The sequence below is a fragment of the Lepidochelys kempii genome, chromosome 11 (assembly GCF_965140265.1).
Source record: "Lepidochelys kempii isolate rLepKem1 chromosome 11, rLepKem1.hap2, whole genome shotgun sequence".
Taxonomy (NCBI): Eukaryota; Metazoa; Chordata; order Testudines; family Cheloniidae; genus Lepidochelys; species Lepidochelys kempii.
Window position 1 is genome coordinate 39,942,368 of NC_133266.1, and position 14,481 is coordinate 39,956,848.

Sequence of the window (14,481 nt, forward strand, 5' to 3'; positions counted from 1 at the left end):
CTTTGAGCATATTACTAACCAGGCTACATTTATTTTCAGACAAGGCCAAGTATCATTCAAGACTCCCCCCAGCTAAGTTATTCCAGAAATCAGCAGCTTCAGACATGTTTTTCACAATAGAAAAGAAAATTCTTTTGTTATGAAGAAGAGGATATGTGAGCTGAAATGAGGAGCAGGGCGGAAGGAATAAGTCAGGCCAATTCCTGAATGTGAAACACAGAAACTAAAAAAATATAAAAAGACTTCTGACAGTTAAACAGCATGTTCACATGGAATATGGCAAACAGACACTGATGCAGGCAGCATTACAAAGGGAGGATTCCACATAAAGATGATCAGAGGCTAAGATGTGGACAAACCTGCTGTCATTAACAGTTATACATTTTATTCTCTCTCTCAGCTGCATGCTTGCTTTAACAAATATTTGTCATGGGCAAAGCAAGGAAAATCCCACCCATGTCTGATTTTGCTGCGTTTCTCTTAGAGTCAATGATGTAACAAAGCACGTTCCACACTCATTTGCAATATGTGATGTCCTTATGCCAGCTTGGACACTGAGCTTTAGGACTGATGGTAGGTAGAGTTATATAGAGAGTGACCCTTACTCTATTGCATCAGCGTGAACCATGGAGGACAGGAAGAACAAATATCAGAACAATGGAACAGGTGACATCTGGAACATCAGTACAATGTTACTGTTCTGAGGTAATTCTCCCATGCTCTCATAAAGCCAGCTAGTTCCTATGCACTAAGGACTAAATTCTGCTCTCAGTGAAATGGGTGTAACTTCTAGTGACTGCAGCAGAAGTTATACATATGTAACTGAGAACAAAATTTGGTATTAAGTTTAAGTAGAAACTCTATTTTATACGCAATGAATAATGTTTGCAGTCCCCTAATAAAATGGAAGACAAGAATCCCTCTGCAGACATTAATTAAAATCAGTGCCCAAACGTGCAACTGGGTGCTCAATTCCCAACCATACACGGGCATCTCGTCTGTGTTTTGAGGTTTTTGTTTTTTAAATAAATTTAATTCAGCCAGTTTGCCCAATCTGCTGTTCACAAGATGCAGAGGAAGATAAGAGATGCACATGTAATATGTAATAACTATTCAAACCTGGAGTCCTGAAGAAAGCCAGCCAGTCATGTGTATCACAGAGGGGAAACTGCAGAACTCTGGTGGCTCTTAAAAGACGAGAAAGTCTTGACAACCAGGGAACTTTGTTCATTCTCTAATAGTTAACATAAAAAACAGCATTCCCTGCCTATCCCAAGGGGAATCAGTTACACAGGGATGTGCCTCATGCTATGCTATTGTGCTTCAGGCATCATGGTGGCCTGAAGTTTTCATTCTTAATTAATGATTTATTGCTTTTGCTCCACTGATATTTTCATTAAGCTGAATGAAAGACTCTTGGCTTTTCCCTAAAAGTCTGTATAAGATGCGTGACATGTCTCACACACAGTAGCAAGACTAGAGGTTGCATGCTTTAAAGGAGACTGCTTGTCCTTTCATACAGGCCAACTAGAACTAGGATAAAGCTTACATAAATACTTTAAACACTTCTTCCAAAAGCGCTCTCTAAAGGGACCCTACAAGCTCTCCATCTCAGCTCTGTCAAAATAGTATTCACTTGAGTATGCTTGATGTAAGATTAGGCAATTCTATCTTCAGTTTATTACCCATTTTCCACTAACTTTCCTATTAAACAGGGGGACAAACTGTCCCCACATCTCCACACGTGAAAACCCAGCAGATTACTGGCCTAAACAGGGGGTGTAAATGGAAGCAGACATTTTCTGCATTGTTTGCATAATTTGTCACTTCTTTAAATGATGAAAGATCATGCAACAAGCATCTAGAGAAATATAGCAATATATAGAAGGCAACACGAAAGGATACAGGACCATTTTAATCAAAGCCCCACCTAAATATCTGCCAGTAAATCCTACATGGGTTTAACTGGGAAATCAGGGTTACCTGTTAAATAATAGTACTACATAATTAACAGTACGCCACCACCACATTAACCAGGAGAGAGAAAATTCTGCAAACCAACACATTATTTAATGAGCTTCTTAGCTATGCAGCTTCTTCCTCTAAGATTTATACTCTCTTATGAATATGCATGTTACTAAAAACAAACCTTGGACTGGCCCTTTTTGTGTTTAGCTCTCTCGGTCATGCTTTAAAACATTTGCCCCCATCCTCTGCAACAGTCATAGGCTTGAAAAATGCTCAAAATAGTAATATACAAAGAAAGGTCCAGTTTAAACCTTTCCCTCTACATTATATAATCATGACTGTGGTGATATTTCTATCCTGAGTTTCAATAGAGCGACCCTGCTATCTTTTATGTTGTTGACCCATTTTATCTGCTTTTTTATTGTCAAAATTCTGCTAAAAGCTGGTTTGAAAAGATTTCAATCATACCTACCTGATGGACAAATAAAAGAGACTATTAAAAGATCCAGTAACTTGCAAACCTTATTCAGGTGGATCAGACCTGAGGTCCATCTACACAGTATCCTGTTTGTGACAGTGGCTGGTGTTTCAGAGGAAGGTGAGAACCCTGCAGTAGGTAGAGGCAGGACAATCTGTCCTCACATTAGATCTCATCCTGATCTCTAAGACAATGCCTACACAGCCCGTGGAAGCACGCCTCCCAGCCTGGGTTGACAGATTTGGCTAGCAAGGCTCAAGCCAGCACTCTAAATACAGCTGAATAGACAGTGCTTTAAAGTTGCAGCTCGGGCTGGAGCTCAGGCTCTGAGGCTTAGGAAGAGGGCAGGGTTTCAGACCTCCAACTCCAGCCCAAGCTGCAACTTCAAAACATGTCTACACTGCTCTTTTTAGAGTGCTAGCAAGAGCCCCTTACTCCAGTCTATAGACCTGGGCTAGGAGGCTCACTTCTGAGGGATGTGTACACGTACCCTAATACTTAAGAGACTGGCTTAAATTCTAAAGAACCCCTTCTATGTTCCCTGTCCAATCCGTTTTTGATTCTTATTAAGGCTCAGCAACTTCCTGACACACTGATTTCCAGTTTACTTACACAGTTTTTCACATAATTGCCACCCTTTTTATTTCAGTGAATGTCCCCATGTTCTTGTGTTATGAAATGGGGGAACAGAAGGTCCAGGTCTCCCTTCTCTAGATCAGTCATTATTTTATATATTTTTATCAGATCACTTCTTATTTATCTGTGTCTTAAGGTAAACAACCCCAACCTCTTCAATCTCTCTTCATAGAGATAATTTTTCCAAGCCTTTGATCATTCTTGTCACCTTTATCTGAACTTCCTCTAATTCTGCAAAAACCTTTAGCGATGGGGTGACCAATATTGCAGACATTACCAAGATGAGGCCGAACCACTGATTTACTTAAAGGCATTATGAGGTTCTCTATAATATTTGCCATCATATTCCTTGTCTATCTTGTTTGCTTTTTTTGACCACAGTTGCACACTGAGGACAACAGAGCTGATACAGTTAATTTGAACCCTTTAAGGTATATGAAAAGTTTAAATTTTCCCCTCCAATATGCATTACTTTGCATTAGTTAACCGTGAATTTCATTGGCCACTCTGTTGTCTATTCATCTAGCTTGTTTAGGGCTCTCTGAAGTTCCTCACAGTACTCTCTGGTTCTGACTAACCTAAATAACTTTGTGTCAACTGCAAATGTTGCCATCTCTTTACTCACCCAATTTCCAGATCATTAATGCATAAATTAAACAATACGGAACCTAACATGGAATCTTGAGGCACCTGATAACCTTTTGCCACGATGAAAATTGGCCATTTAACCTTACTCTTTGCTTTCTGTCACCTGGCCAGTTTTTGCTCCATAACAGTATCTCACCCATGACTACTTGTTAGTAGCCTAATAGAGACAGAGCACTTCATAACCAACAACATCCACAGGAAGGTTAAATTATATCAGATTTCAAGTTTGCTTGCTCCTGGCCTCTATTCTATAACTGTTACCCTTTATACACACCAGCACCCAACCCAGAAAAAACGGTTAACTACCTTTCTGTAACTGTTATTCTTTAAGACGTGTTGCACATGTCCATTTCATTGTAGGTGAGCGAGCACCTCGTGCACAGTTGTTGGAGAATTTTTTCCCTCATCACTACCCATCAGGGTGGTCCCTGCACCCTCTGTCGCCACACACCACTGAATGCTGATATAAGAGGCAGAGACATTCCCAGGCCCCCTCAGTTCCTTTGTACTGGACAGAGTCTAATAGAGAGGAGGGTGGTTGAGTCATGGCATAGACATGTGCAACACATCTTCAAGAACAATCGTTACAGAAAGGTAGGTAACTGTTTTTTCTTCTTTGAGTACTGCACATGTCCATGCCACTGTAGGTGATTCACAAGCAGACAAACGTAGAGGTGGCCTCGGAGTCTACCTGACCTGTGACTGAAAGACAAAACCCATCCAAAACTGGCATTGTCCCTGGAATGACAGGAAATGGCATAATACAAAACAAAAGTGTTGACAGATGATCAAGTTGTCACTTCACAAATGTCTATGACAGGTACTTGTGCCAAGAAAGATGCATATGTTGCCTGCGCTCTAGTAGAATGTGTCAATACCCTAGCTGGTGGGGTTATATTAGCCAACTGGTAGCATAAACAAATGCACAAAGAGACCAAGGATGACATCTTCTGAGTAGACACTGGTCTGCCCCTAGCTCTGCCCACAATTGCAATGAACAACTGAGGATTAAAGGTCTTAGTACGCTCCAGATAGAAAGCTAGAGCCCTTCTCACATCCAGCGAATGTAGTCTCTCCGAACCTCTGGGAGCATGATGTTTCAGAAAGAAAATCGGCAAATAGACTGCCTGGTTAACATGAAAATTAGAGATACTTAAGTGAGAAATTTTGCGTGAGGGAGAAGATAAATCTTATCCCTACAGAAAACTGTGTAAGAAGGGCCTGTTACTAAGGCTTTCAATTCTTCCACTTTTCTGGCCAAGGTAATGGCCACTAGAAATGCTACCTTCATGGACAGGTGCAGCAGACAGCACGCTGCAAAGGGTTCAAAGGTTGGTCCCATCAATTTTGCTCGGACCAAGTTCAGATCCCAAGGAGGAATGGGATTTTGCATTTGTGGGTACGATCTGACCAAACTCTTTAGAAGTCTGGTGATGATGGTTTTGGAGAAAAGGGATCTACTATCCACTGAGACGTGGAAGGCTGAAATAGCCTACCAGATGCTATAGAGCTAATAGCAAAACTCTGTTTTAGATATAGAATACAGTCCAGCACGAGGTTCAGGGGAGCCCACCCTCGAGATATGGCTTTCTGATGGGACCAAAACACAGAAATTCTTCCACTTAGTCAGGTAAGTACTCTGAGTTGAGGGATTTCTGCTATTCCGAAGCACTTTCTGAATATCCTTTGAGCAAGATCACTCAAATGGTGTTAACCACGAAGTATCCATGCGATCAGATGGTCTCAGAGGCTGGGACAGAGAAGGTGATTGTGGTCCTGGGAAATGATGTCTGGATCCAACAGGAGAGACAGCGGAGGCTCGACTGATGTGGCTAGTAGGGTTGAAAACCAGTGTTGATGAGGCCATGTTAGTGCTATAAGAAAGAGACACGCATGATCTTATCTGACTTTGAATAAGAACCTGGGTAGCAAAGGAATTGGAGGGAAGGCATACAGGAAGGAATTCTTCCAGGATAGGAGAAAAGCATCTGTCAGTGAGCCTGGGCTGAGACTTCTCAGGGCACAAAGCTGATGGCATTTTCTGTTGGTCTTTGTTGCAAACAGGTCCACTCGGGGAGTTCCCCAGAGCTGAAAGATGGATTGACCATGTCTGGACACAACAGCTAGTTCTGGTGGTTGAAAAAGGACTTGCCCAGCTGATGAGTTAATGTATTCTGTTCCCCTGAAAGGTAAGCAGCTCTGAGATGAATTGAGTTGTTTATGTAAAAGTCCCAGAGGCAAATCGTCTCTTGGCAGAGTTGGGTTGATCGTGCCCCTCCCTCCCTCTTTATGTAAAACACAGCTGCAGAGTTTTCTGTTACAATTAATACATTCTTCCCTACTATGTGGGGGAGGAAGGCCAAGGAGCAGGACCATCCCTAGACATTTTGGTGCCCTATGCAGCCCCCCCATGGGTCGGGGGGGGGTTGGCCCCAGGCCTCCGCGGGGGGGGAGCAGAAGCAGGCTTGGGGGGCTGGGGGGAAATCGCCCCCCAGCACAAGCCGGCGGAGCGGAGCAGGTTGAGGCCGGGTCGCTCCACTTCCTGCCGTCCAGTGATTGAAGGGGGGGCCCGACCCCATTCTCACGGGGCGGCGGGAAGTGGAGTGACCTGGCCCCAGCCCACTCTGCTCTGCTCCCCTGGCTCCCAGCCTTGGGACTTGGGGGGTAGGGAGGAACCGCCCCCCAGCACTCACCGGTGGCGCAGCTGGGAGCTGGTGGAGCAGAGCGGGCTGGGTCACTCCACTTCCTGCCACCTGGTGAGTGCAGGGCGTGCCCGACCTCTGCTGCAGTCCCCCGGGATGTAGGTCAGGGGAAGGGGTGGGGCGGGGGGCAGGGCTGGGGCAGAGCACGGGTGGGAAGAGGTAGGGCGGGGGCTTTGGGGAAGGGGTGGAGTGGGGGTGGGGGCTGGAAGAGGTGGGGTGGGGTGGAGCAGGGGCTTTGGGGAAGAGGTGGAGCAGAGGTGGGGGCAGCTTTGCTGGCCGGGGGATCAGGCTGACCGCTGGAACAACATGCAGCTGCGTAGGGCATCAGGAAATTTGGGGCAATTTGATGCCCCAAATTTCCTGGTGTCCTACGCAGCTGCGTAGTTTGCGTATGAATAAGGACAGCCCTGCCAAGGAGGCTAGAGGTACTGCTCTTAACTCCCTGACATTTATGAGTCTTTAGAACTTACGACAGCCAAAGACCCTGGGTCTGCAGCAACTCTATTTGAGCTCTCCAACACAAGGATGATGTGTCTGTGACTAAAGTGAGGGATGGTAGCGGGAGGAACAAAGGGGATGTGACGTTACACCCCATATTCTTCACAGAGATATGGTTATGATATGAATATGGTATAACTAAGATATACATGAGCCATCTTGCATAAAGTAAGATATCATTGGAAAGATTATAATTTACTGAATGTGATTATCCAGTTGTATGCATGTATCATTTCTGTAACTAAAGTTAGGAATATTGACCATGTAACAATTACATCTGTGTGTATACTTGGGAAACGCCCACCAGACAGAAAGCAATCAGCCTTAATGGGCCATTAGAAAAAGACAATGAGTCTTTGGAGATGTGGATCTCCCGTCTGCATGGAGTTCCTTCCTGTGGACCTTGCAAATAAACCTGGCTTCATAGTTGCTTTGACACTGCAAGGTCAGGTGATAAGATCACCTGATACAAAATACCACCTTGGACACTGCTGGTGTTTTTCCTCTATAGGGGGATGGGGATCAAACAAAGGTTTCCCACCTTAGGTAAATATTTTTTAAGGTTGGGAACGGGGTTAATCTGGACTCTCCTCCATTGCCTACCGAAGAAGAAAGACTGCTGGAAGTACCTGAAAGGACAAAGGAACTAACTTGAAGGCAAAGGCAGGGGTGAGTCCAGACTGAGACAGGGGTCCAGTCTGTAAGAAGAAATAACTGGAACTCTAAACAGAAACTCCGCAACTTGCCTAAAACAACATTTAGGGTAAGAAATTATTTCTTGAAACCAGTCTCTTTAAGATCTTAAGCTTAGTATGCGTGTTTTGTTTTATTTGCTCAGTCTGCTTTGTTCTGTTTGCTATCCCTTATAATCACTTAAAATCTGCTTTTTATATTTAATACATTTGTTTTGTTTATTATGAAACCCAGTATGTGCAATTTCTAACTGGGGGGGGCAAGAAGTTGTGCATACCTCTCTTCACATTGAGGGAGAAGGCGAATTTTTATGAGCTTGCGCTGTGCAGATCTTTCTATACAGTGCAAGACAGTATTATTTTGGGTTTATTCCAAGAGGGGTGTGCACGTGAGTGCTGGATGAATCCTTTCACACAGAGCTGACATCAGTCTGTGTCTACCTCATGTGTGTGCTGCAAGAGGCCAGAGAGCACCAATTCAGCAAAACAGGGAGAGGGAATCCAGGCTGGTGGAGCAGAAGGGGCTCAGTGAAACCCCAGTACATCAAGTGGCATCCCAGAATGGGGGTCTGACCCGCCACAGGGGACACCCATGCAAACTTTCAGAGGATCCATCCATCAAACCAGAGATGACAAAACTAACACTGGCACTCAACCCACTTTGTCCAAACGACAACAACTCGGTGCAAACACTGAAACTAGCCCCGCTACAGCTTTCTGAGAGATAGCCTGGCATGCTGAATTACCCAGATGCATGCTGCCATGTGACTCAGGAGATTGAGGCAGCTGTATGCTGGAGTGAAAGGATGGGCTTTCAGCTGCATCACTAGGTCCCATAACATTTCAAACCTGGATTGCAGAAGATGGGCCTTGGCCTTTGTGAAGTCTAAGACCACCCCAATGAACTCTAGTCTCTGTACTGATTTTAGGATTGGTTTGTCTCCATTTAGTAGGAGTCCCAGCACATTGAACGTGGACAGGACTGTGGATATGCCTGGTATCACTGAGCCTTGGACCAACTTAACCAGTAGTCCAGGTATGAGAACACGTAGGCTCCTAGTTTTCATAGATACAGTGCCACCATGGTCACGGACTTCTCAAACACCTGAGGAACAGCTGAAAGATCAAATGGAACTGATAATGGTACCCATTCTCCATGAATCTGAGAAACTTCTGATAATTGTGGCGTGCTGCATCATGGAGGTAAGCACCCTTTAACTCGAGGGCAGCATACCAGTCCCCCTGTTCCAGGGAGGGAATAACTGAAGGTAGGATAAACATGTGGAATTTAATTTTCTTCGGGAATTTGTTCAACTTTCTTAGATCTAAAATAGGCCTGAGGCCCCCTTTTGCCTTGGGAACAAGGAAGCAGTGGGGATAGTAGTGCCTCATGTGGAAAGGCAACGGGACTTCCTCTACAGCCCCTGCCTGAAGAACAGACTGGACCTCCTCCTGAAGGACAATCTCGTGAAAATGGTCCCTGGAGAGGAATAAGGAAGGGAGGTGGAAAGGGGAGGTAGAAATTAACTGGAAGGCATATCCTAGTCCACCATGCTTTAAGATCCATGATCTGACATTACGTGAGACCAACCACTTAGGAAGTGGAATAAACAAAAGGTGAGGAACCAATGGAATTATGGTCACTGGCACACTGCTCTCGACCAGCCTATTAAAATGGCTGTTTGAACCAGGCAGCTGGATCAGATGAGACCACTGATGCTGAAGAGGAGGGTGGTAGGGGTGCCTCCTATAACCCCTGCCCTTTCTCCTTGGCAGACCTTGGGACCGGGGAATAAAAACTTGGTGCCTGCACAGGAGCTGCGGACAAAACTGTTTCCTTTTCATTGCTGGATCATAGATTTCCAGGAGATTTTAGTGTTGTCCTGAATCTTTTAGGCTATGGAGCCCTGTATCTGTTTTTTTTTCTGAAAACAGTGAAGGACCTTCAACAGGGAGGTCCTGGATGGTGTGCTGGACCTCTGGGGTAGCCCACAAGACTGCAACCAAAAACAGTTTCTCATCGTAATAGCCAATGCCATGGTTCAAGTAGCTGAGTCTGTGCTATCTAAACTATCCTGGAGAACAGTTTACCCTCTTCCACCATTACTGCAAACTGTCTACAGCCCTCTGGTAACTTATCTTTACATTTTATAACCGTTTCCCAGAGAGCGACTCAGGAGTGTCTGAGCTGTAGACTTCCTGAGGAATAAAGTTTGCAACCAAACAGATTCAGTCTCTTTGAATCTTTGTCTTTTGGCGTCAATGCTTAGTGTCTTTTTCTCTTCTGCTCATTGGCAGCTGCCACTATAAGGGAAGCCGGAGGAGGATGAAAGTAGAAATAGTCGTATCCCTTAGAAGGGATGTAGTACCTCCTCTCAGCATATTTTGCTGTGGGAGGCGAGAAGGGGGGTGTCTGCCAAAGCACCTTAATGGGCTCCATAATGGCTTCATTAGTTGGCAGAGCCACTCTGACAGGGGCCACCGATACCAGAACGTTCAGCAACTTGTACGAGATTTCATGGATTTTCTCTGCCTGAATGTCAAGCACAGAGGCCACTCTATTTGAAAGATCTTGATGAGCTCTGCGGTCCTCTGGTGGTGGTGAATCACCTGCCAGCCTCATCTGGTGATGAGGAAGAGGATGCCAAAGGCTTTTAAGGTGGTGGCTGGTCTACGTCCTGCCTGAGAGACTTCTGGCTGGTCAGTACTGAGTTCAGTGCCAGGAACCGGAGAATTTGCTGCCAATGCCCCCAGAATGCTCTTGAAAACAGTGAATGAGATAGTTGAGGGGAGGTCATAGCTTAAGGGGGGACACCCCAAGGTGTCCAAAATGGCAAGCAGTATGGACCTGGGACCCATCCTTGACCAGACCATTGTCCCTTAGAAGGAGGCCAGTGCTGAGGTTACTGCATGACTCACAGTCCCCATCCTTGACAGGATACAGATGACCTCACCTCTGAGAGTCCGAAACTTCTGAAAATGGAGGGGCAGAACCAGCTGGGGTGGGAGAGAGGTAGTCTGAGCCCAGGGATGGCATTACTAGAGATATCATCAGAGGCTTGCCTCTCAACTGCACTGGCTTTTGCAGAAGCTTGGGAGGTAACGGTACCGCAGGCTCTTGACGCAGTGAGGTAGGAGCTGCAACATCAGTACCAGCTATAAAACCTTCTTGAACTGCAGGCAATACAAGTACTGAGATGCTAAGCGGGTCCCTTGCAGCTGTGTTTGCCTCCGGGGTGGCTGGGAGCAGCACTGTCTGATGGTTCTGCAAAGTTCTCTACATTTTGGAGGTGGCAATCCCCTCTTTCTAGCGATGAGAGCTTGAAAGAGAGCTTCTTCCGTGAATGTTAGGCAGAGTCTCTTTGCTTCAGTACCAACACACTCGATCAAGGTACCAAACTTGAGGAAGGCCTAAGTCTTTTCTTTGGTATCAGCAAATGGGCCCGAGAAGCTACAGATAGCTCTGCTGGGGCACTCCACACTGAAGCTGATGTACCTGGGAAGCTTTCCCAACGTGATGACACCAAAGGAGGGCAAAGCACTGCCTCCATAAGTAAGCACTCAAACCCTAACACTCTGTCTTTCTGTGAGCAGGGCTTGCATCCTTTACAAATGTGACATTTGTAACTAATGTGGGATTCCCTCAAACATTTCAAGCAGGCCAGGGGAGGGTTGCTGACTGACATAGGCTTAGTGCAAGTCCAGCAGGACTTAAACCCCAGCTGGTGAGACATCATTCCAGTACTAATCCTACTAAAGATCCTGGTAATGCAGATAAAGAGTGGTCAAAAAAGACCTAAAATGAAAACCTAGTACTAAAAACTAGCTAAAAACTAACTAACTTCTAATAAAGGAGTGAGGGAAGCACTTGTCACGAGTTTGGAATTGCTCTGACAACCATCACAGGCAGTAAGAAGGAACGGGGAGAAGTGGGGAGTCAGGGGCAGCTCTGCCCTCTTATACCAGCATGCAGCGGTGAGCGGCAATAGAGGGCACTCAGATCACCACGATGGGTACCTCCGACGGTACACCAGTTGTCAGTACCTCTCCATCAACTGTGCACAAGGTGCGCACACAACTACCGTGGAATGGACATGTGCAACACATCTCAAAGAAGTGTTATGAATCAGTATCAAACATCAAGCTTGAAGAGGCAACTCACCACATGTTATGTTCAAAAACTTTAGTAGGATCAGTTAAAATCCGTGACCCAAGTGGAGCAGTTGGTCGTCTGTTACTTTGGCACCTCTGCTGCATCTTGCTTTTCCTCAGATATGAAGCAGAAAGCCTTTTAATGACATTCATTTTGATCAGAGACCTGTAAAAACACAATCCATTGAAATTATAGCTTTGCTAGAACTTAATGGTATATGTCACTTAGAAGAGACCTTGGTCAAGTAGTCAATTTGCAATATGGGCTTTAATGATGCAGGTTGTTTTTTAAAATCAATTAAAATGCTTTTTTTAAATGTTAACATCTTTCAAGTGTGCTGGAAACCCAAATAACCCAAAATGTGCTTCTGCTATATAGGAAACAGAAAGTAAAACTTGCCAATCTACTTTCAAAGTCCTGTTAGACAGTGACAAAAAGCCACACACACAAAATGGTGAATCAATGCATTTATGTGTTTTGTTTTTCCATTTGAAAAATGGAAAATGTTATTAGTAATCAAGGTAAGGAAATTATTTTTGGATTATTTTGTTTTTACCTTGACACTGTCCCTTTAAAAAAATAATCAAGAAGTGATCAGAGTGCAAACCATTTGTTCTAGTGGAAACATACTGTTATTCTACTTGACATTTTTCACCCCACTCACGAGGTTACGGTTTTCAAAAGATTTCATTCTAAAGCTGTTACTGTGGTTTCACTCTTTAAAATAGAAAGCGAAATATTCAGAAATGTATTATATACGGTATGCACATGACACCTTTCAAAAACTTCTACTGCGCATTATAGTAATCTGTATTCAATACCTCATCTGAAGTGAATGTTTTCAGATGTTAATTCTACATCCATGTGAATTATAAAGTGTTTGAGATTATTCTATTAAACATGTAATTCTAACCTAGCACCTCTTTTTTTTACATTATTATTACTCTAAAATGTTAACTCTGAATTTGTTCAAACGAGTCTAATAAGCAACGATGAGATATATGCTGTTGTTAGTACCAGCATCCTGTTTTGTGGGGGCTTTTTTTCCCTTTCTTCTTCTCCATATCCTAGTTGATACAAGCCCTTTTTTAAAGTAAAGGAGTAAAATCGAAATGCTCCTCCTCCTATTTTTACCCTGACGTGCCTTTGTTCTTTTCTCCTTCAAGTGCTCTGCATATTCCAAAAAAAAAAATGCTACTAAGTCATTATTTTTAGAGTGTTCTCTCTGCATAAAATGTGTATATAAATCTAATGCACGTAGCATTGAAAACACAACATTTAGTTACAAAGACGCAGACACTATTTAAATGCAAACATTATTGTAAAACAATCTCTGCAAACTGGTTAAAAGATGAAGATTTTTATCTAAGGAAAAAACCAGTAATGCACTATATGATTGACCACAAGTCTTGCACTGTGAACAAAAAAGATTCACTAGATGTATGATCTAAATCTTTGTAAACGAATCAGTTAAACAACTTGAACAATTCCTCAGTTACGATGTGCTTCTGAATGATTAATATTTTAGAAATGCTATTGTTTATTAATTTTAAGCCTTTAAGAGAGCGAGAACAAGATTAACATTTCCTTATATTTGTCCGAAGGCTTAAAAACATATTTCTAGGTTTCCAGTGTCTCATTAACAACAACTGGTACATTAGGGCTGCTGTACCTGCTATATAATAGCTTCTTTGCCAGTACACAGGAATGTATGATTTCACATGGTGAAGGTGTAGCACTTAATCATATAACAAAACTATTTTTTCAATCAAAACCACTTCTAATTTTAATCAGTTTACTATGTCCCTTGGCAACATATTTGGGTAACTAAAATGATAATTCCAATTTACAATAAAACCACCATAATAAAATCATTTACGCTCTGATTCTGCAAAGACTTATGCATGCAAGTTGTAATATTCCTTCATTGGGATCACTCATGCATAAAGTTAAGTATGTACCTAAGTCTTTGCAGGATCAGGGCCTTAGCTAATTTTTTTTATTTACAATAAAACAACAGATTCACATCCTATCAGTACAGCTCTGCAACAGCATGCATATAGACTGCACACAAGAAGTTATTAGAAATGCTTCTGTACAGTTGCTAGGATTAAAAATTAACATACCTACTGCTCCATAATGTAGGATTTATATTATGCGAAGTTAATACTATTTTAAAAGATACAAAAAACAACAAAACAAACCCCAAAACCAAACTGTGATCTCAAATCATTAACAGACTATATAGATCCTTAGAGGCAAATTATGTTATTACATTACATACTGTTTCAAAATCAGCTCCTCCTTCATTTACCTGCCAAGGCCTGAATTCATGCCCTGAATTTCCTTTGCTATAATTGATGTTCAACATAAAATAAAAATTATTCAGATGCTAAGCATAATTTTGCTTGGCTCTCTATCTCATTAAGAACATGAAAAGATGCACAGATGGGATCTATAGACAGGTGGCTAAAATGATTTGGCACGAGTAACAGGTGAAACATTGGGATTTGTATGAGAATTTGACCTTTGTATGAGAATTTGTAGCTGACTAATTGCTGAAGCCTGCAATATTCAAAACATTGCAAGGATATAGGGAAAAGGCAAGTGAAATATGGAAGCTGGAAGTGGTAAGAATGCAGAGGAAAGCCCTGGAACCAGGCTTAGCTCTGATGTGCTGACGGAACTACTGATCATGTGATTAAT

At 43.2% G+C, this 14,481-nt stretch overlaps 1 protein-coding gene across 3 annotated transcripts in view; it reads right to left on the reverse strand.

Moving 5' to 3' along the window:
* Nucleotides 1-14,481, reverse strand: part of METTL8 (methyltransferase 8, tRNA N3-cytidine) — a 44,226-nt gene that overhangs the window by 20,975 nt on the left and 8,770 nt on the right. For 2 of the 3 annotated variants that reach the window (XM_073305818.1, XM_073305816.1), the window contains one exon: nt 11,785-11,940. In XM_073305818.1, coding sequence (XP_073161919.1) covers nt 11,785-11,927 — 143 coding nt within the window. In that variant the 5' untranslated portion in view covers nt 11,928-11,940. Of the gene's footprint in view, nt 1-1,119; nt 1,188-11,784; nt 11,941-14,481 lie in introns of those variants that run through there. The other variant, XM_073305819.1, reaches the window with a different exon arrangement.